At 64.4% G+C, this 20749-nt stretch overlaps 1 protein-coding gene across 22 annotated transcripts in view; it reads right to left on the bottom strand.

The window, feature by feature from the left end:
- The window catches only part of PLEKHA6 (pleckstrin homology domain containing A6), a 50164-nt gene that overhangs the window by 18838 nt on the left and 10577 nt on the right, over positions 1-20749 (bottom strand). For 2 of the 22 annotated variants that reach the window (XM_083812612.1, XM_083812623.1), the window contains exon 1: positions 1497-2885. The exons of 13 other annotated variants lie outside the window; for them this stretch is intronic. In XM_083812612.1, coding sequence (XP_083668738.1) covers positions 1497-1528 — 32 coding nt within the window. In that variant the 5' untranslated portion in view covers positions 1529-2885. 7 more of the 22 variants (XM_083812620.1, XM_083812621.1, XM_083812614.1 and 4 more) reach the window with 7 other exon arrangements.

Raw genomic sequence — 20749 nt, 5'->3', positions numbered from 1 at the left:
GGGGGCTCTCAGCAGAACCCCCAGCAGGGTTTTTGCAGCTGGCTGTCCCCAAAATGCAGCCAGGCCAGTGAAAGGATGCTGCCTCCTGTCGGGCCATGCTCACCAGCTGGGCGCTGCCACCTCCGCGCCCCGAAAGCTGCAATGAGGATGAGACACCCGAGCACCGCCCCGACACAAAAATCTGCCACGATTTCATGGCAGCAGAGACAAAGAGTTAATGTCTTGGAGAGAAAAAAAAAACATCAGCAACCGAAGCACCCAGGAGTTGGGTGAGATCTTGGACCAAGCCCAGAGCTGCCCGGTGAAGAGCATCAGCTACAGGGTGAGATGCACGGGGTGCTCCAAAAACCTCTCTGCTTTGGAGAGCCCCCCTGAAGGAGCGACCCCATGTCCAGGCTCCGGGCTCCATCCTGGGGTGTTTGCTTTGCACCAAGGGGTGCCAAGGACCCTGTCTCGGTGACAGCCCCCAGCAAGTGCCAGGCACCAGGACACGGGTGCCCCCCGGCCACCCACGATGTCAACACACAAACAGCCCAGCACACTGCTGGAGTGCTGAGTGTCAGCAAAGAAGGGGAAGTTTGAGCAAGAAAACAGCTGCCAAGACCATCCCATCCACGCACGCATCGCCCTGAAGCTGGGCTCCAGCCAGGCTCAGCCGATATTAACTGCTTTCTGCCAAAAAAAGCCCTGCGAGGAGCTGCTCCCCCTTGCAGGTCCCAGCCTGGCCCCGCACCCTGCTCTGCCCCCCTCCGCCTGCTCTCCCCCTTGCAGGGGGTCACCTTAAAACCCTTTGCAAGGCGCCCACACCCCGCAGCGAGGGGCAGCACCTGCTCCCCTGGCACCGGGCTTTTCTGTGCCGCGACCGCATCTGCTGCGAGTTCGCTGCGGTGGCAGCGTCCCCGTTTTGCGCTCCCTGCTCCGAGGGCACCAAATGAGCTTTCTGCCACAGGGTCTGGAGCTGCTTTGGGTCCCTTTGCCCCCGCGGATGGCTTTGGAGAGCCACGCCACCACGGCAGTGACGGGGCAGGTTGCGGGGAGGGTGCAAACATGGAGCGAGCAGCACCCCGAACGCCCCAGCCCTGCCAAGCTGGGGCTGCGCCGAGCCACCAGTGCAGCTGGGGACATCCCCTGGGTCCCCAGCCCTGCCCACCACTGCGGGTTTCTCTACCTGCAAGCTGAGCTCTCCCCCAGCCGAAGGTGCCCACCTGGCTTTGCAGCCCCCCAAGGCGCTTTACAGCCCCCACGGATCCTGCTTGCACCAACCCAGGCACCTCTGCCCCCTCCCCAGGCTGCTGCCGCCCCCAGACCCAGCGTTCCCTCGGGGTCGTGGGGGCAGCTCCTTAACCCCCCGCCCGGAGCAGCTGCCTCTGCTGACCCCGCTCCAGAAACTCCCGAGTTCACCTCGCCTCCCCAGCACTGCAATGCAGCACTCACTGCCCGGACCGAGGTGCCCCCAGCCACCGCCACCACGCCAGCACCCCCCGGAGGGGTCCTACCTTGCCCTCCTGTCCGCCCGAAACTTCAGCATGGTGCCGGGGCGCTGCGGGCTCAGCGCCGGCTGCCGGCTCCCACCATGGCAGCGGCGGGCGAGGCGGGGGGTCCGGTGCCACCCACCGCCCGGCTAGAGCGCACGTGCCATGGGCACCGCACGGGCAGGGGGACACCGACGACGTGTGACGGGGCTCGATGTCCTCTCCCGGCGGTGCCAGTCCCCCGAGCCTTGCGCTGGTGGCATCGGCGTTGCCCACGGTGGCAGCGGCGGGGCTCGCGGCCGCTGCGGTGGGTGCTGGCAGCCCCGGTGCAGCGCGGGTTGGCGAGCCCCGGAGCGCGGCAGGCAGCCGGCAGGCGATGACAGGGACAAACAGCTCCCGCTCGCGTCCCCACGCAGAGGAGAGGCGAAGGGCAGCGCTGCACACGCCGCCTCCCCCAGCCCAGGTGCAGCGTTGGGGAGCGGCGAGCGTGCAGGAGAAGGGCGAGCGGGGCAGGGTGGGGGCTGCTGGTCCCTGTCCCTGTCCCCCCTTTCTCCCAGCACCGAGCAGTGCAGGGGGTGCTGCCCGAGGAGGGGAGGGTGCCGCGGGGAGGAAGGCGCTGAGCCGGCGCTGCTGCTGCTGCTGCCCTGCATTCCCTGGCTGCATCCCTCTCCCTTCCCCCTGCTTCTGTCCCCAAACCCTCCCCGCTCCCTCCCTCGCTGTGCCTCCATCTCTTTCCAGGTCACCCCAGGGAACAGGACCAGCACCAGCACCGACTACCGCCGTACAACCCAGCAGCCGCAGGGGGGGACGGGGCCCTGCAGGGTGCCAGCACCGGGGCTCCGGCACCCCCAGCCGGGGTCCGGGGAGCCCTCAGCACCCCAGCAGGTGAAGGAAGGGGACCCAGAGGGCAGGACTGGGGGTGACCGGCCCTCCTCCTGGGCACGGCGCTTTGAAAAGGCAATGCAAATGCATTACGGCTGTTGTGATAATACGCTGAAATGTCAGCGCTGCCTTCCCTCCCCTCCGAAGAAAGCTCCAAAGAAGGAAGTGGAGCGCAGCAAGCCAGCTGGCCTCCATCACGCCGCGTCCCCGCTCCGCCACCGCCCCGGGACCACCTCGGGACACCAGCGCAGCCCGACGCACCGCTCAGCACCGCTCAGCCCGGCGCCAGCACCATTGCATCATTCACCTGCTCCTCCCCAAATCCAGGACCTGGAGCCGCAGCCTGCCTCATCGGTCAGCCCAGGGTGAGCTGGGGCAACGCCAGTGCCCAGCCTCAGTGCTCGGGGACGCTCCCACCGCTCCCTGGCCAGCACAAGCGGTCCCTGTCCCTGCCAGGGGGCCGGGAACCACGTCACCAGCACTGCCAGAGGATGTGCCAATGCAGCTGGAATTACAGCCCCCCGAAGCAGCCACACGCACCTGTCTGGGGCACCCTGAGCCAAAGCCGCTCTCAGAGGTGTGGAGGAGCCGAGCGGTGCGGCCGCTGCTCCCCTTGCTGGCATCGTGCAGGTGTGAGGAGAAACCTGCCCGCTGCAGTGCCCAAGGGCAGTGCCAGCCGCGTGCCTGCCCCTGGGGGTGGCCGTCCCCACGTCCTCGCAGCGGCTCCCCAAACCCCGCCACCCGCGGTCAAGGTTCCCCAACGGCCCATGGACGCGTGCCAGACCGCCGCCGCGCACCGAACCTGGGGCTCACCCAACAGCAGTGCCAACAGGAGACACAAACATCCCCTCTCCCCGCCACGCCGGGGTTTCACCTCCCGCCCCATCCCCGGTTCCACCAAGGGCTGCGCAGAGCGGCGCAGAGCCGCGCTCAGGGGTGACGCCAGCAGCTCCTAACCCGGGTTCAACCCTGGCTTTGCCAGCGTGCAGCAGGCGCCATCCCCCCTGCCCAGCTGGGCTATTTCACGCTGAGCGGTGCCTGGGGGTGGTCACGGACACGGTCCCCCTGCAGCAAAGAAAGCAGACACGCTCCTGAGCTCTGAACAGCAACTCCAGGGTGGGAGCTCCCCCAGACCTCCCAGGAGATAAGAGCTGGGGCTTTTCCTTGGGGTTAACATCAAAGAAAAACCCTCCAAAATCTCCCCTTGATTTTTTTCTCAAAGGTAGGGAGCAAGGGAAGGGAGTAAACGCAGTAACTGGAGAACAAACTGACGGGGTGCTGCTGTTCTTCCCCCTCCCCAAAGTTAAAGTTTGCTGAGCGCAGGGAGGACAACTCCACCCTTTCCCCAGGGGGAAAACCCTCCTGGCTCACCGGTGCCCTTCCTGCGACCGTGAAGGTCACCGCTCCCTAGCGCTTGCAAACAAGGGCTGGGACGCGTCCAGGAGCAAAACCTGAGGACCCTGCGGTGGCCGAGGCTCGGTGTGGGTGCATCCCTTGCTGGCATCGCCCTTCAGTGCGAGCAGCACCGGGCACAACCCAGCCACGCAGAGGCAGGAAAGAGGCGGGCGATGCCGGGCGATGCCAGCCTGCACCTGCAGGCAGGAACCACGGGCGGCTGGGCTGGCTGGCTCTGCCTGGCGGTGCAGGCGCGGGGCACGCTCACCAGCAGCTGGCTGGCTTCCTGGCAGGGTTTTTGTCCTGGAATTTCTCTGCAGCCCATCCCTTTCCTCCCCAGCTGCCTGCCCAGGGTGGTCAGGACCCTTCCTCGCCCGTAGCACAGGGTGCGAGGCCCCTCTCCATTGGGATTTTTTGTATGCACAGGGCTCCACATCCAAGTCAGTGCCTTGTCTGCTCTGCAGCGAGTGTGCAGGGGCTCAGGGGATGTGTGACCCCCTCTTGTGCTGCTCGCATGCAGTGGGAGAGCTCCTTGCAGCACGCCCAGCAAGCTGGATACACCAGGGTGTAAAAAGCATGCTGAGGGCTGGAGCTGAGCACAGGGAGAGCCCTCTCCAAGCCGATCCCAAATCCCTGTGGTGCTCGGCAGACATGCTCAAGGGATCCGTTCCCTCACTGAGGCCATCCCCACGGCGCCGGGGCTGCAGGCTCTTATCTGCACAGGCAGGGAGCAGGAGGGGAGCGCAGCCTCTCCGCCCAGCCACAGGAGCCTGCCAAGCGCTAAATCTAGAGCAGAGCTGGGGGGAGGGGGTCCCCGACCCCCCTCCTCTCCACCGGCCCTACAGAGGCCGGGCTCAACCCCTCTGAGCGCTCCCAGCCGGCTAAAAACATCGCCCAGCTCCCAGGCTGGCTGTGCGCCACAGGGAACAGAGCACCTTGTCCTCCCACGCCCCAACCCGAATTTCAGCTCCGCACGCGTCTCCACACCCCCTGGCCCCCGCTCCGCGGAGGGGCCCGGTGTAAATCTGGAGCAGCCACACACGGAGGGGCCCGGTGTAAATCCGGAGCAGCCACACTCGGTTCCGAGAGCGGCTCAGGGGTGAGCATCCAGGCTGCTCCCAAGCGAGAGGGGCTCGCGTGGCTCTGAGCCAAACACGCCCTACGTTTTGGCCTCCTTCCTCTGTTTTTCTAGCCCTTTCTTCACCTCTCCCTCTCCTCCTGAGCCACATCCCTCTCCTCCGACCGAGGCTGGGCTGAGCCCTTGAAATCTGCTTTCTCCTAGGAAGCAGTGAGCTGCAGCACCCGTGGGGTCACCCCGCCACCCATGGGCACCCTGCACGGAGGTGGGAGAGCAAACCCACCCCCTCGACTTGCAAGGGGAGCCCAGGGCAGGAGCAAAAGGCTTTAGGAGCAAAGCACCTAGAAATGCACCCAGAAACGAAGCCTTTCTTCTCTCCTTTGTGGCCCCATCGTGCAGCCAGGAGCACAAAGGAGAGGCTTTGTCTGCGAGGAATCGGTGACACTCGGGGAAGATTTATTTTCCCCCAAGCAGTAATAAAGCAGGCTCTCCGCGCACACGGAGCTGCCCTGCTCGGGGCACGGGGTGCAGAGGGCTGGCTGCATGGGCTCCGCTCTGTGCGTTGGCCAGTGCGGCTTTTCCTCGGGATGCAACAGAAACGAAATAATGATAAAAAAAAATAAAATTGAATTCTGCAGGCGCAGCAGCGTCCCTGCAGCCAGGGGACGAGTGCCAGCGGCTCGGCTCCTCCGCTGCCTCTGCACGGGGAGAGGCCAGGGGAAGGCAGCGGGACGGGGCCGCCACGCTGCTCCTGCTCGCTGCCGAGAGCAGGGGGGGCAGCCTGCAGCCATTCCACGCCCCCCCCCCCGAGCTGATCCAAGCGGGATAAAAGAGGGACGTGCGTGCTCCCGGCGTCCTGTGCCAGCCCCAGCCCAGCCAGCAGCCCGGGTCACAACCCCGTGGGAGGGGAGGCAGCGCAAGCGGACAGGAATTCGGCTGAACAAATGGAAGAGCGGGGACTCGCCGGCCAGGAGCAAAGCTGACGGGGAGAAGTTTGGGAATTGCTGCTCTCAGCGTTTCCGAATTCCCCCGTGCTCACAAGAGTTATGTGCGAGGCCGGCTAGCTTGGGGCCCTGGGGAGAGGGAGAGAGGGAATGGCGGTGAAAAGGGACAAGGCTTTGGGGAGAAGAGGAGACAAAGGCAAAGACGGGACGGCAAAACTCCATGACGCCCTGGCCTGCCCCACCACCACGGGCTCAGCAGAGCGTGGAAATGCCAGTGCTGCGGTGAGAGCAGCCCCTGGGGAGAAAGCTCCTCGTGGGTGCTCACAAACCAGCCCTCAGTGCGTGGCCACACGCGGAGCTTCCTCCCCTGCCCACCACCACGCTGCCAGCTGGCTGGCACCCCGCACCGACGCGCACGGCTCCGCGCGCCGCCGGCTTTTCCTCCGTAACCGAATCCGTGCCCTAATCCCAGCCCCGCCGCCCAGCTGAGCAAGCGTTTCCGGCACTGCCGAGGCGGGGATGGGGGCAAGCAGCCAGCGCGGCCCCCACGCTAATGACAACGAGCTCCCGGTCCCGCTGCTCCTGGCTCGGCACGGGGACGCATCCGAGCGGCGCCTGCGTCCCCCCTTCCCGCAGGCACGGTCCTGCCCTGCTCCCCATCCATTTCTGGGGTGCACCGGGGGGGTAAACACAAGGATTAATTTTGTTTTCTGCCCTATTCTGAGCCAGGCGCTTCTGAAAAGCGTTCTCCAAGAGAGGTGGCCACCACGCGCTTAGGGTGGCTTCGGCCCTTTGGCACCCCCTGACCGTGCAGCGATGCTGGGCAGGAAGGGAGGCCGGGCAGCCCCAGGAGGGAGGGTGCCAGCACCCATCCGCTCTGCCACCTTGCCCCGGTGACAAACCGCACACGTCAGCTGCCACCAGGGCGCCCAGGCGGGGAGCACCACGGCTCAGAACCCGCCGCCGCCCAGAGCTTCCCCAGGCGGAGCAGGCGGCACCCACGGGGGGGCTCGGCACCCACGGGGGGCTCAGCACCCCCTGCACCTCGGGAGGGCTCTGGGGTGAGCCGCCGCACCGAGGCCAGGCCAGGCTTTACCCGCGGCTCCTGCAAACACACCCTCGCAATAAATCCCCGCGCAAGTCCCCTGGGAGACAAGAGCGGAGGGAAGGCACAAAGCCTGAGCTGGATCGCGCCCGCAGGACCAGGGCTGCCGCGCAGGGCTGGCAGAGCCTGGGCAAAGTCCCCTGCATGAGGACGGCGGCTCCTGCGCACCCAGGGCCCACAGGGTGGCCCTGTGTCACCCAGCCCCGTGTGGGACGTCACCGACGCCGCGCAGAGGAGTGCCGGGGGCCCTGATGGGGACGTCCCCATGGCTGGGGTCCGAGGGTCCCTGCTGGGGGTTGGAGGGAGGCTGAGCTCCCTGGCAGGGGCAGAAGAAGCCCCCAGCAGCCTCGGCACTGCTGGATGGCTGGGAGCACGGGGAAGTCAGGGGATTTCCAGAGAACAAAGCGGCTGCTGGCAGCCAGCATCGCCTGCGGCGGGGGGAGCTGTCCTCCCCTCCCGGCCCAGGGAGAGGAGTCCGGCAGAAGCAGGGCAGTTTGTGTTTTATCTCCCTGGAAACTCCAGCTCTAGGGCCAGAAGGGAGAGGCAAAGGCATCGCCCAGAGGGACAGCCCGGCCGAAACGCGGCGCTGCGGGAGACGCAGGGCTCGGTGCGGGCGCAGCACCGACAGCACCCATGGGGTGACGCATGGGGAGCGTCACGGCAGGGTGACAGCAGTGACCTGAGCTTGGGGCAGGGCAGATGGCAGCTCCGTGTCCTGGCAGTGCCAGGTGCATTGCCCTGCTTCAACCACATCGCTCCTCTCTATCTTCTCAGGGTGCACACCTCCAGGTCCCCAGAGCCCCCCATGCCCCCGGGATGGGGCAGCTCTCCTCCAATGCCACCAGCCCAGCATCCTTCCCAGCCCCGGAGGGTGCCTGCCAGCCCAGAGCCGACCCAGCAGGGGTCAGAGGGGATGACAGCGGTCGCATGAATAGATGCATTTGCCCACCCAGGCACTCGGGGCAGGGGGCCGGGGCGTGCTGCTGGCACACCGAGCGGCACCGTGGCAGGCACCGAGAGGCACGGGCAGGCACTGGCATGGGCGAGTGGCCACGAGACATCAAGAGCATTTACCGGCTCAGGAGGCAATCCTTCAGCCTCCCCCACACACACCACGGCGTCCTACAAACCTGGAATCGCTCTGGCTCTGCAGAGCTCCCACCTCCCTCAGCCCGGGCTGGGGACACAGCAGGGACCAGGGTCACCGCTCGGGGCCCAGCTCGGTGCTGCGGACAGACCCAGGGGACACATCCCCTCCTGGCACCCCCTCCGCCAAACTGATGCACGAACATGGCCGCAGAGCCGCACGCCAGCCCCAGCCCCAGAGGATTTAAACCCCTCTCCAAGCCCTTTACCAAACCGCTTCCAGCGCGCAGAAATACCTGTCTCAAGCAATCGCCGGCACGAGGCAGCAAAACAAACCAGAGCCGAGCCCCTCCTCGGGCAGGTCAGGTCATGAGCAGGGGATTACGGCACCGGGGAAATCCTTTGGGGCCAGATCCTCAGCACCCGCTTCAGCCGCCACATGCAGAAATCACGACAGCATCCCGACGGTGACGGGCACAGCGGCACTTCGCCTGTCACCCCGCCGGCTGCCCTCCGTCCCTGGCCGCAGACAATGGTCCACGTGTGCCACCGGGGCTCAGCGCCAGCACTGCACACACGCACCGGTGTCACCACACTCACCAGTGTCACCGCACTCACCGGAGTCACCGCACGTCCACGCCGCTTGCCGAAGCCGGCGGCTCTGTGCTGCCGGTGGGAGGTTTTCTGCCGAGCCCTGGGGACCGCGGTCGGTATCAATCATTAACAGCCACCTCAGCCCCGGCAGCCTTAACCCCATCAGCACCGCGTTGCTCCGGGCCCGGCGTGGGCAGGCAGCCTTGACTCACGCTGGCCATGGTGCCCCGAAAGTCCCTGGCATGTCACCACACCGCTGACACCGGGGATGCAGAGGGGCTTCCGAGGGGCTCTGCACCCCCAGGGACGTGTGGCCACCCCCGCAGCACCGAGCAGCTTCGTGCACACCCTTCCTCTCATCTCCCCACTTTGCAAACAGACACAGCTGCACTGGGGGGGGGGGCTGCGAAATCCTGTCTCTGTGCACCCCAAACTGCTCCATATCCCCATGCAGTGCTGCTTGTCCCCGTGCAGCCCTGAGGGCCGTATCCTGCCTTTGTACCCAGCTCAGCCGGCAGCAGCTGTCACACAGGACCAGACCCTGCAACTCTCCGCACCCCGACGAGCAGTGCAGCATGGCCGGGAGGGGGATGAGGCTCATCCATCCCCTCCTCACTGCTGGGACTGGGGATGGAGAGGTCCCGGAGCTCTGCGAGCAGCATTTCCAAGGAAATCCGGCAGCTGTAGCCTCATCTGAGCATGTTTACAGCCCAGCCACAGCTCCTGGCTCCCGCGGCCGTGCCGGGGCCAGCCCAGCTCCCGGGGCTGCTGCGCGGGGCGAGCAGCTGGGGCTGCTGGCCGAGGCGACACGATGCCAGCACCCGTGGGGGCAGGAACAGAGCACCCAACACACTGCCAGGACGGTCATGCCGTGCAGCACGCAGCTGGAAGAGCAGAGCCAGAACCGTCCCCGTGGCTCCGCGCTGGGAAGGGCGCTTGTCCCCGTTAGCAGACGCCACCATGTGCAGTAAGGACCGGGCACGTTGTCGGGGAGAGGGTTAACCCAGCACGGCAGGGACATCTCCTCCCTGCACGGACTCCCCAGGCAGGGGGGAGAGGACAGACACACGTCCCCCCCTCCCACCGCTGGCTGTTACCTGAGCTGCGAGCAGCTGAATGATTAACCTTGTGCCATACTGTCAGCAGCGGCCCCGAGCACCCCGTGCCAGGCCCCGGCACACCAACACCTCACGCTTGGCTTGATACAGCCACCGCATCCCCCTGGGACCCCAAAATGGCACAGAAGCAGCACAACCCCTGGAGGAGACCCCCCCAGTGCAAGGGGCCTGCTGCACCTCCGTCCCCATCCCCTTCTCTCTCCTTTGCCTGGGATAAGGAAGCAATGACCCCTGCGCCCAGCCCGTGCTGCCCAGCGCCGGCACAGCCCCGCTCCCACTCCGTGGCTCTGCAGGTACTCACAGCCCCCCCGGCACAGCAGCACACGGCTTGGGGTTTCGGACACTGACACGCAGCGGATTTCGGCTTCTCCAGCAGCTCAGCCCCGGTTGCGGCCCCGGGGGTGTCCGAGCTGCGAGTGCTCAGAAATAGCCTTGGCCAAACATCTGCACGGCACCACCCTGCGCAGGCTGGAAAGTGGAGGGCTGCTGGAGGGATGGTTTTAATCAAGATATAAGCCCATCAAATGGCTAAAAAAAAAAACCACAGACAGGAGTGAGCTGTAAATAAGCGCAGATGCAGCGGCTGATAAGATCTGCCTGCAGCGGGGCTCGGCTGCCCCGCGCCTGCGATGTGCTCGGCCCCTTTGCATATGGGCAGGGCTTTGGATTTCCCGTTCCCAGGGCAGCGGACCCTGTGCCAGGCTGACTGCTCCCATCAGGCTGCTTTGCACCCAAATGCTCATGGCTGCCTCTGGGTGGGAGCTGCCTCCTCCCCTGGACCTGCCAGGAGCCCCTGGCACCCACCCCACCTGGGGCACCCGCTCACCCACAGGCACGGAGCCAGTCTGGCCAGGGAAGCATGCATGGGGTGGCCCCGTGAGCACCCCCACAAGATGGGAAGCCACCAGCTCCTTGAGAACACCTCGAGCTGTCAGTATTTTGAGGGTGCAATGCCCCCAGCTGTGTTACAGGGTGCAGGAAGCGTCCCACCTGTTGCCAGCAGTGGGGTTTGAGCGCTCTGCCCTTGGGTGCTGCTCTTCCCACTCTCGGGGTGCAGCACGAGCACAGGGAGCGGGCTGAGCCCCAGCCTGGGGGCGGTCAGACCCGGTAGGTTTTTCCAATCCCCACAGAAACTCTTGATTATTTTTGTCTAAATTACAAACTCTCTGCTGGTGCCTGTCGGATCTCCCAGAGACCCCTCAATTAGGGAAAATCACTCGGGTGCCACTGAGTGATGTGCTCTGATGTGCTCACACTGAGGGTGTGTTCAGATGGATGCAAGTCACCCCTGCAGCACCCTGGGGTGCTGGGGGCACGATGTGGTGCATCACTGTGCTAATGCTGCTGCCGCCAGCTGCTCGGCCACGCTGCCACCGCTGCAGCCCTGCGTGGCCTTGGTACATCGCCCGTCCTTGCTCCTCCAGCAGAAGGGAGGACGGGTGCTTCCCGCGCATATTTGGGTTTGGGGAGGCTTTGGGCTACGAGGCTGCCACCGCTCTGCCTCGTCCCCAGCTCGCGGGCTGCACCGAGCCGCTGCCAGCCCTCCGAGTGACTCACCGGCTGCTCTGCGCCCAGACCGCCCGCAGTCAAGCCCCGACGCATTCGGCACATTCCTGGCATAGCCGGCTGTGCCGGGCCGGCGCGGCGCCGAGCCCCACACCTGCCGCAGCGGTGAGGCGGGGTGGAGGCCGGCAGCGCGCTCGGATCTCTGCAAACAGGCCCACGTGCCCCTGGGCTTCACCAAGCTCTGCCCGCCGCGACACGGCCACGTGGCCCCGTGGGGATTTACCCCGAGCAGGAGCAGGTCAGGGCCTCGGTGCCTCCCGTGCCATTGGGTTGCCATCGTGTGCCACCCGACAGCCTCCCCAGCAGCAGTGTGATTGCTGTCCCGGTTGCCTTCCTCGTGCAAAGCCATGCTTCCCTTATGTTCTTGCAGGTGCGATGAAAGAGTACGGGGAAACTCGCTGTTTTTAGGTCTCATCCTGTGCCTCCGCGAGCCCCAGAACAGTTTGTAACCGTGCTGTGACGCAAGAGCGCACGCGTGCCGGTTGTGCAAGTGCGTTGCGCCAAACAGCTCCCAAGGACAGTGCGGGCAGCAGCACCAGGCTGCCAGCCCCACGCGGGGTGGCCGAGGCTCTCTGTCCCTGCAGGCACCCACAGCCTGGCTCACAGCTGTGGGGAGCATCCTGCAAGCTCTGTGTGGGTGCCAGCGGGTCTGCAATGCTCAGAGCAGCCCAAATTGCTCCCAGTGCCAAGGAACAGCCACCGCAGGAGCAGAGCGTGGCACCTCTGGCACGGCAGCACCTGCTGCACGTCCTGGTGCTGCCACCCTGTCACCGCCAGCCCCAAGCCCCCGAGACGGCTGCGCATGCGTCCGTACCGCCAGCCCCTGCGCACAAGCAGAGCAGGAACCAAAGGTTCCCCAAACCTGGCGGTTTGTTTATAAACAAACAGATTTCAGACCAAACCAAACACACAGAGCCAGGCTCGGGATCGGCTCTGCTTGCCAAGCTCACCCCTGCGGTGGCTGTCCTCTGCAGGGACACGGGGCTGGCTGGTGGCAAAGCCATCCTGGCACGGGGGAACACGGGGGGCAACACCAACTGCCCTGCCCGTGCATCACCAGAGCAGAGAGAAGTCAGGGTGCTCTGAGCAAACCCCAGCAGTCCCACAAACCGCAGCCAAACGAGGCGCCTCCCGCTGCTGCTAAGTCTCTGGCAAAGCCATCAGGGGTTGCCAGACCCCTGGGATGGGAGAAGGACCCATGGAGAGCGATCCTTCTCCCATCCAGCAGTGGAGGAAGCAGTGCTCCGGCACAGCTCCGACAGGCAGGTTGGGCTGGATGCCCTCGGTTCCTATCAGCAGTGGTGAGAGCTCGCCCGTCACCGCTGCGGCGCAGCCTGCAGGTGATACAACACCGGGCTCGTTGCGTATCCAGCCATTAACCTCCTCCACAAACCATTAAACGCCCGGGGAGCCTGGGTTTCAGCCCGGCCGTTGCCACCAGGACCGGCTCAGCAGCGGTGCCGGTGCTTTGGGATGGCCGGGCCCCGGTTTATTGCTATCTCCAGCCCACCACGCCCCGGTGTCCCAGGGCCGTGGCTGGGGCAGGCGGGCACAGCCTGCTGGTGAATCACAGCTGGTTCCCAGCACCCCAACCACATCCTCATCAGTGCTCGCAGCTGGCCCCGGGGACAGCTGCAGGGGGAAAAGCAAGAAATCTGCCAGGGAAAAGCAAAGGGAGCTGCAAACACTTTCTACCCCTGCGGACCGGACCCTCAGAATCTCCCACGCTGGTGCAAAGGCAGCGCGAGGCCGAGCTGTCCCCCTCTGCCACCAAAGAGCCCTTCCCTTGTCACCCTCCCGCTGCCACCCCTGCAGCAGAGCGACCGCCGCGGGCGGGTTTTGCAGCTCTGCAGAACGGGATCTTCCCCTGAATGAAGTTTAGTCACCACGGGATGTTTCCAATTGGAAACCAGGACAGTTCCAGGCTGAAGGCGAGCCAGCTTTCCACTTCCCAGAAATCCCATTTGCAAGCGAGCCTCTTGCCAGTTCCCCTTTCTCCCCCGGCATCGAGTAAATAAATACAGGCCCGGCCCTCCCCGCGCCGAGGCGGGGAGATGCAGCGCTCCGCGCTCCGTCTGCAGCCCTGAACAGCCTCCGTAGCCTCCATCCCCATCCTGGGGAGGCTTTGAGACTGCTCTCGGCCCCAAGCAGGGGGTGACGGCCTGGCAGGGACCTCGGTGCCCTTAGCCGTGCCCGGGGAGGGAAGCAGGAGGGATGGGAGTCACCGAGCTGGGGCTGGAGCCGGCGGTTGCGCAGCCTGGATGCGTCCCGTGGCACCGCACCTGCCCGCAGCATCCCCCGGAGGAGCCTCGCAGGGGCTGGGGAGTTGCATTGGGTTTCATCTTTGTCCCAGTTGAAATGAGCCAGCCTGGTTATTGCTCTCTATAAGGAACTGTTTTGCTCCGGGGAGACAGCGCTGGGAAGAGCCCAGAGGCTTGTGCCGAGTTTCCAGAGGGCAGAGATGGGCCGATACGGGTGGGAAGAGCAGCCAGGCGCCCACCTTCACCTCGAGGCAGCCCAGCAGCTCCTGCTTCTCATGGCTTTGTGTCCGTGGTGGATTCTTTACAGCTTCAGGAACAGATAAAAAACTGCGCTGAAAGAGAAGCCGTTCGTCCTCCTCCGTGCTGCTGCGCAGAGCCATGGCTCTGCTCACGCCCCGCTGCCTGCTCCCTCCTGGTAGGACCACGCGTGGAGATCGCTGTCCCCAGCTAAATCTGCCTGAAATTTGTGGACCAAGAGGTGAGGAAGTCACTGCGAATCAAGGGATTGAGCTGGGAGGTTTGGATTTAACGCCCCAGGAGACCAGTAAGTGGAAGAAAGCCAGCCGTGCCCTTGGCTTGCACAGATGGACTGTCCCCCCGTGTGTCACTCCTGCCCCAGCAGGGCGGAGCAGGCTCCGTGCAGGGACAGCAGAGCTGACGTCCCAGCGATGCGTTGCACAGGCCATTGTCAGGAGCTGCTAATGATCCTTCCTTGTCACAGAATTAATTAATTAGCGGCCCTGCGGCACTACGACGGAGCGAAGGACGTGCCCGCCAGGAGGAGGGAGCGCTCTGCTCCAGACCAGAGCCCGGTCTTTGACCTGCAGCATGCTGTCAGCAGGGGAGCAACAGGGGAGGAAGGAGCGGGATGGTGCCAGGATCAGGCCCGGCTATGACCCCACCACCCTCCAGCACTGCAGAGCAGCGGGGAGACTGCTCCCACCTCCAGGACATCCCCACGCGTGGCTGGGAGCAGCCGGATGGAAACCACAGCCACCCTGCACCGCCCGGCAGCGACACCCACCTTGCTGGTGGATGCTTCCTGCCTTATCTCGAGAGTGCCGGAGATAGGAGGAGAGACACGGTGACAGCTCGGTCACCTGCTCCAAAACACAACACTCTGCCACAGCCCTGGAAGCAGATTTGCTGCCACGCACAACCCAGCTGCTCCTGGGCAGACACGGAGAAGTGGGACAGGTCTCGGCGCAAATCACCACGTCCCTGGCCACGCACACCCAAGGGGGAGCCCAGCAGCTGAGGAGGGGATTATTACCCCCAAATGGCTCAGCTCTGACCAGGGTCTGGCTCTTGCCAGGCTTCAGAGCGTGGCGCAGAGCACAGGCACAACCCTTCCCAGCCCAGTGTGCGCAACGAACTGCCACCGGGGCAGGATCCCTGCCCGCATCCTGGCTGGAAGCGGAGCCGTGTGTACGCGCAGCGTGCCCGGCCCTCTCAGCTGCCTCTGCCCCACTCCCAGCCCTGCCAACCTTATCGGCGCCGCCACACCTTCCCTGCAGCTCCCCACAAGGCTTAGGTTTAACTCCTGGCAGAGTGCAGCCGGGCTTTCCCGCGCACACTGGTGCCGTGCCGTGCCCGGCAGGACGCGCTGCCAGCCCGTGGGCGTGCTGCCTCCGACTTGCTGATATTCACAGATTCACAGATTCACAGATTTTTCTAGGTTGGAAGAGACCTCAAGATCATCGAGTCCAACCTCCGACCTAACACTAAGTACTCCACTAAACCATATCCCTAAGCTCTACATCTAAACGTCTTTTAAAGACCTCCAGGGATGGTGACTCCACCACCTCCCTGGGCAGCCCGTTCCAATGCTTAATAACCCTTTCGGTAAAGAAGTACTTCCTAACATCCAACCTAAAACTCCCCTGTCGCAACTTTAGCCCATTCCCCCTCGTCCTGTCACCAGGCACGTGGGAGAATAGACCAACCCCCACCTCTCTACAGCCTCCTTTCAGGTAACTGTAGAGAGCGATGAGGTCTCTACATATCTGAGATATCTGGGGCTACGTTTGCCAGCCCTGTCCCTACAAACCCCCACCCCATATGTACCCCCCAGTGTCAGCTCCGAGCCCCTCCAGTGCTGCTCAAGCAGCTCTGCAGCCGTCCTCCAGCAAACCCCAGCTCGCTGGTGCCCCGCAGCCACACAGAGCCCTCCAGCACCCCAGCCCCTTTGCTCCAGCCCCGGGGGGCTCTTCCTCCATCCCCAGGAGCCCAAACCCCCCAAACTCAAACCAGACTCTGAGGGCAGAGCACCCCTGGCCGGCTCACCCTACCTGCTCACCGGGAGCCGCGGTGCTGGCTTGGGGAGGGCGGTGGGAGCGGTGCCGAGGTGGGGAGCCCTGGGGAAGGCAGGGAAGGGGGAAGCAGCAGCCGCCTCGGAGAGCCGCCACGTCCAAACGCTGCAAGGACTGATAAGCGAGGGCTGAAATCTGAGACTGCAGGTTGGCTGCCTCGTATATAAACAGGCGCTCGCACACACACACACCCCCGTGCGCGCCGGCTCTCACGCCACTCCCGCCTGCTCCCGGCCACGCCAGGCGCTCGCCAGCCCTCCGCTGGGGATGGCCGCGCCATCGAGCCCCCGCCAACGCTGCCCGAGCCCTCCGCCACCAGCCCTGGCCCCAAAGGTGCTGGCTCAGCCTCAAAGCAGAGCCTGGCGCTGGTTTATGTCATGCTTCAGATGTGTTTTCATTCCTCAGGCAGCTCTGCCACTGGGCTCTGCGCTTGCGTCTCGGTGTATCTTGGGGAAGGGGCAGGGACCTTGCGGTGGGCACTGGCTGGGCACCGCCTGCCTGGATGCCAAAATCGGCAGCAGGGGAAAAGCAAATGGTACATTTTTAACCTCGTACTACAGGACAGAGGGGCTCGGCACCGTGCTGGATAAACACAGGGGGTGCCCTTGCCCTTGGTCACGAGCAATTTTGCATCCCTCATTTGGTTGAGCCGGGCAGCGATGCCATATGTTTGTGTCATAACTGCTCTGGTGGCACAGAGCTCGTGGTTCACCCCTGGGGTCAGTGCCCGCAAGTGTCCCCACTGCCTGGTGCCCTCAGCAAACCCTCTGCTTGCCAGGGCTTCTGCGGCCAATAACCGGAGCGCGGCCGTCCTGCGCCACTGCGGGACTTCCTCGTGCCAGCGCCACCACGGCCGTGCTTCCTGCAGCAGGAGGAAACTCTTGAGAAGACAAAACCCTGCCCTGTTTTTCCCAATTCTCCAGGCTCACCTGCAGCCCAGAACTGGGGCAGCCACATACCATCGGCGAGGCTGGGCTGCACGCGCGGCTGCTTGCTTCATCCCTGCACCTGCCTGCGGGGCGAGCGGGAGCGGGGCTGTGCCATGCACCCTGCTTGGGGATGTGGGGCTGGTCCTGGGCATTACCCTGGGGAAAAGGGAGTCCCAAGGCTGCTCTGCCTGCTGGGGGGGAAGCTGATCCTTGGCACGGAGAGGTTCTTTGTGGCCATAACCATGGCGACCCCACCATCACACGACTGCACACGGCATCCCTGTGCCAGGAGCACGGTGCTGAGCAGGGGACACGAGCCCAGCCCAGGTTTTTCCTGTGCTCCCCAAGCTCGTGGGGCTGGATCCAGCTCAGGATTCTCTGTCGCGGGTGTAACGAACCCAAAGGAGCCCTGAGCCAGCTTCCCCGCCCCGGTTGCACAAGCGGCCGCGGGCGCTGCAGCGGCGCAAACAAAAACAGCCTGTTTACGAGCAGGCAGCACGAGGGCCCGGCTGCGCGCGGGGAGCGCCCCACAACCTGCCTCCTCCTCTCCCATCGCCCCACCTGATCGTGGAGACGTGCCGGTCCCTGCTCCGCCACCAGATCCCATACACCCAGCATCCTGCACACCCAGCACCCTGTGCCGTTCCTCCCAGGGCAGGGCCACCCCTCACCCCAGCAGCCCCCCACCGAAGCACTGCCGCGGCGCAGGGCACCAGGACCCGTCCCCGCGCAGCACCCTGACCCCAGGATCTTGTGACAATTCTTTGGGAGAGCAAATTTGCCTTTGGAGCACTCAGCTTGCGCTGGGCGCGATGGGGATGAGACGGCCTCGGGCAGGGATTTAATTCCCAGGGCCGCTCCACGGGACTTTGACCCTGGCTGAAGGGTTGGGGTGGATTTTTTGGGGAATTTTCTTTTGCTTAAAGAGAACAAGAGATGGGGTTGAACCTTGTGCACCCTTCCCATGTCCGGAGTTTCTGTGCCACACAACCAAAGGAGCATCTTCCCCCCAGCGGGTGGGAGCTGCTTCATGCTCCCGGTCAGCGGAGAGCCAAAACTGGGGGGACCCTCACTGGTACCCCAGCCACCGAGGGGGGCTCAGCTCCCCATGCCCGTGCTGCCCACCCAGCACCAGCACACACAGCATTGATTCCCCCAGCCAGCCCCTGCCTGAACCCAAGGTCCCCCTTATCTCCAGGACAAGCATGTCTGCTGATAAGCCCAGCACACGGGGGATAAGATAAGGCTCCGAGCAGCCTCTCTGCTATCAAAAGCCCTTCCTCCAGTCTGCAACACGGGGCAGCCGCTGTCCCACCGCGCTGCCCCCAAGGCTGAGGGGTGCTGCACAAGGTCTCGGCATCCACACCCCAAATGCTTCCCCCACTCATCAGCCCCAGGGCTGATCCCTGCGCCTTCCAGCCACGGAGGTGGGCTCAGGTCGTGACCGATGATCCCAGGAGAGTGGGACCGAGTGCCCCACGCACCCCACGGACCCCCCCAGCAGCCTCCCATCGCGGTGCCCCTCAGATGCCCAGGGTGGGAAGCACTTGCCGGCCCCTGCGGCGCACACGCAACCTCTCATTTTGATGAGCTTTAAAAGATTCATTAGCTTCACACTCCAACAGTTGCTCATTGTTTCCAAATAAGAGCATCTATTTGATTGAGGAAAGAGGGGGAAAAAAAAAAAAGGCACACGAACCACACGGCAAAGCAAACAATTTGTCTCAGACAACCTGGCAGCAGCTCCACCTCGACGGGGAGAGGCACGCAACACGCGGCCGCGTTGGGCTCGCAATAAAAACTGGAATTGCTAATCATCGCTGCTCAGCCGGCCTGAAAGAGGAGATGCTGCCGAGGAAAGCAAACCCCCAAGAGCAAGCGTGGACTTCACCTGACCCCACCTCAGCCGGCTTCTCCTCCTGGTTCCTCTCGCTGCAGAGGAGCTGCGTGGGCTGCCCAAAAATCGGGGCACGAGCATCCCTCGGGGGGGGGGGGAACAACACAGGGCAGCCCCAGCCCAGGGCCGGAGGGTGCAGAGCCATCTCTGGCAGAGCCAGCCTGGCCTTTAAAGGAGGAAGATTTGGAAAAAAATAAATACAAAGAAGACCAAAACAACCCCTTTCTCTCCACGCTTGTTTGCCTCGTGGCATCCATGGCAGGCTATAAATACCAGGCACGCTCCGTTCCGGACGTGGCAGCTCCGCTGTCCCCAGCGGCATCCTCTGACCCCAGATTTGGGAAGGGGCCACCGTTTGCCTCTTCCACTTTTTGCAGGGTGCGTTGAAAACAGAGCAGGGCGCCGGGAGCTCACCCAAGCAGCACCCCGGGGGCTCGGGGATGGGGAGGGGACAGCTCTGTCCCCAGCAGTGCCAGCCCTGAGCAGTGGGATCGGGCACGGCCGGATGCCCGCCAGCCGGGTGGCGGCGGTGCCAGCGGGGACAGGCGAAGGCGGGTCGGAGGAAATCCCCAAAGGGCCCCGGAGGCAGTGGAGATGGTGCCAGGAGGGAGTGAAAGGCAGCGCTGGTAGGTGCCAGGGCTCCGTGCCAGCCCGGTGCCAGCGCTTCGGGGACGCACGGACGCAGCCAGCCCCCAGCCACTGCTCCAGTGCCCCTGGCTGGGAGGAGCGGGGCAGGGAGGGGATGAGGAATCCTTTTTCCAGCACATCCTGCCCCAGATTTCCCCATCCCGCCCCCGGGGACGAGGGGCACCCGCCCATGGGGACCCTGTGGAGGAGGAGGAGGTCGGGGCTCCGGTTGCAGCCCAGGCTGGGGAAGCCCTTTGTAAGCACTGCCCCGCCGCAGGATTGCTACCTCATTACCGAGCAATTACAGAATAATTATCCTACAGGAACGCCCAAAGCCCGATCAGGAAATGGGGCTGCTGGGTGCCAGATCTTGCACGCGTGCACACCCAGGGCCCGGGAAACCTCAGGAGCAGTCCGGAGCACCGACAAGATGCAGCAGAGAGGTGCTGGGTCTTAGAGGGTGCTCCCTGCTCAAATCCCACCGTGCTGGCTCTGTGCCTCAGTTTCCCCACTTGTGCACTGGTTGTCCCCTGTCTCTGCACCCACGCCATCCTCCGAGATCCTTTTCTTTTTGGGGCTTTACTTTGGCTCTGTCTTAGCCACTGTGTCCCCATCTCAGCCCCCACTGCTACCGAGCGTCCCCACGAGCATCCCCACGGGAGCCCCAAGAGCCCAGTGTCATCAGGGACCAGGAATATGGACCAGAGCCACCTGGGGACGGGGACAGGGCACTCTGCCCAGTTCTCAGCCACCCCAGACCCTCCACGACGGGGACGACCCCTAGGAGCAGGTGAACTTTAACCGCATACACCACATTCCTGCTCCCCGCCGGCACGGCCCTTATCTGCGGAGGGCTCGCCCAGGCCCGTCTGCAGCCCCGAGGAGGCCACCGGCCCTATCTGGTGCCCAAGGACGTTGGGAAAGGGGACAGCGTGCGGGGCTGGCGGTCACGGGAAGGATGGGACCCTCCGAGCCAGCACCGCCCCCGGCTGCCCACCCCGAGGGACGCTCAGCACCTGAGCCTCCTGCGACGGCAGCAGGGACAAGGTCACGCCAAGAACAGGCTGCAGCTGGCAGGGAGGGGAGGCAGGGACGGGGACAGGATGCGAGGCAGCGGCGCTGACGGCTGGTGAAGGGCCTGGCATCTCCCGGCACACGGGGAGAGAGGCGAAACGAGCCTTCTCCTCCCCTCCGGGAACTCATCACCGTGATCGCAGCTGAGCGTTGGAGCCCAGAGGCCCCGGCGTTCGCACGTAGCTCTCGCATCCCTCATCTCCCTGACAAGCGGGAGAGCAGCCGGCAGCCAGAGCTGGAGCTCCAGGCGGCCCCCACGAAAGGTCACTGCATTTGCACATTCACAAAACATGCATTTAGAAAAAGAAGAAGAAAAAAAAAAAGAGGAAGAAAAAGAAATCCCATGCTCACACGGAGGATCTGGAGGATGCGCTGCAAGGAGAGTGGTGTGGGTTGGAAGAGCCAGCGT

Source organism: Anser anser (genome assembly GCF_964211835.1).
Source record: "Anser anser genome assembly, chromosome: 27".
In the NCBI taxonomy this organism is placed as follows: Eukaryota; Metazoa; Chordata; class Aves; order Anseriformes; family Anatidae; genus Anser; species Anser anser.
Note: the sequence above shows the minus strand (reverse complement) of the source record. Positions and strands in the feature narration are given on the sequence as shown.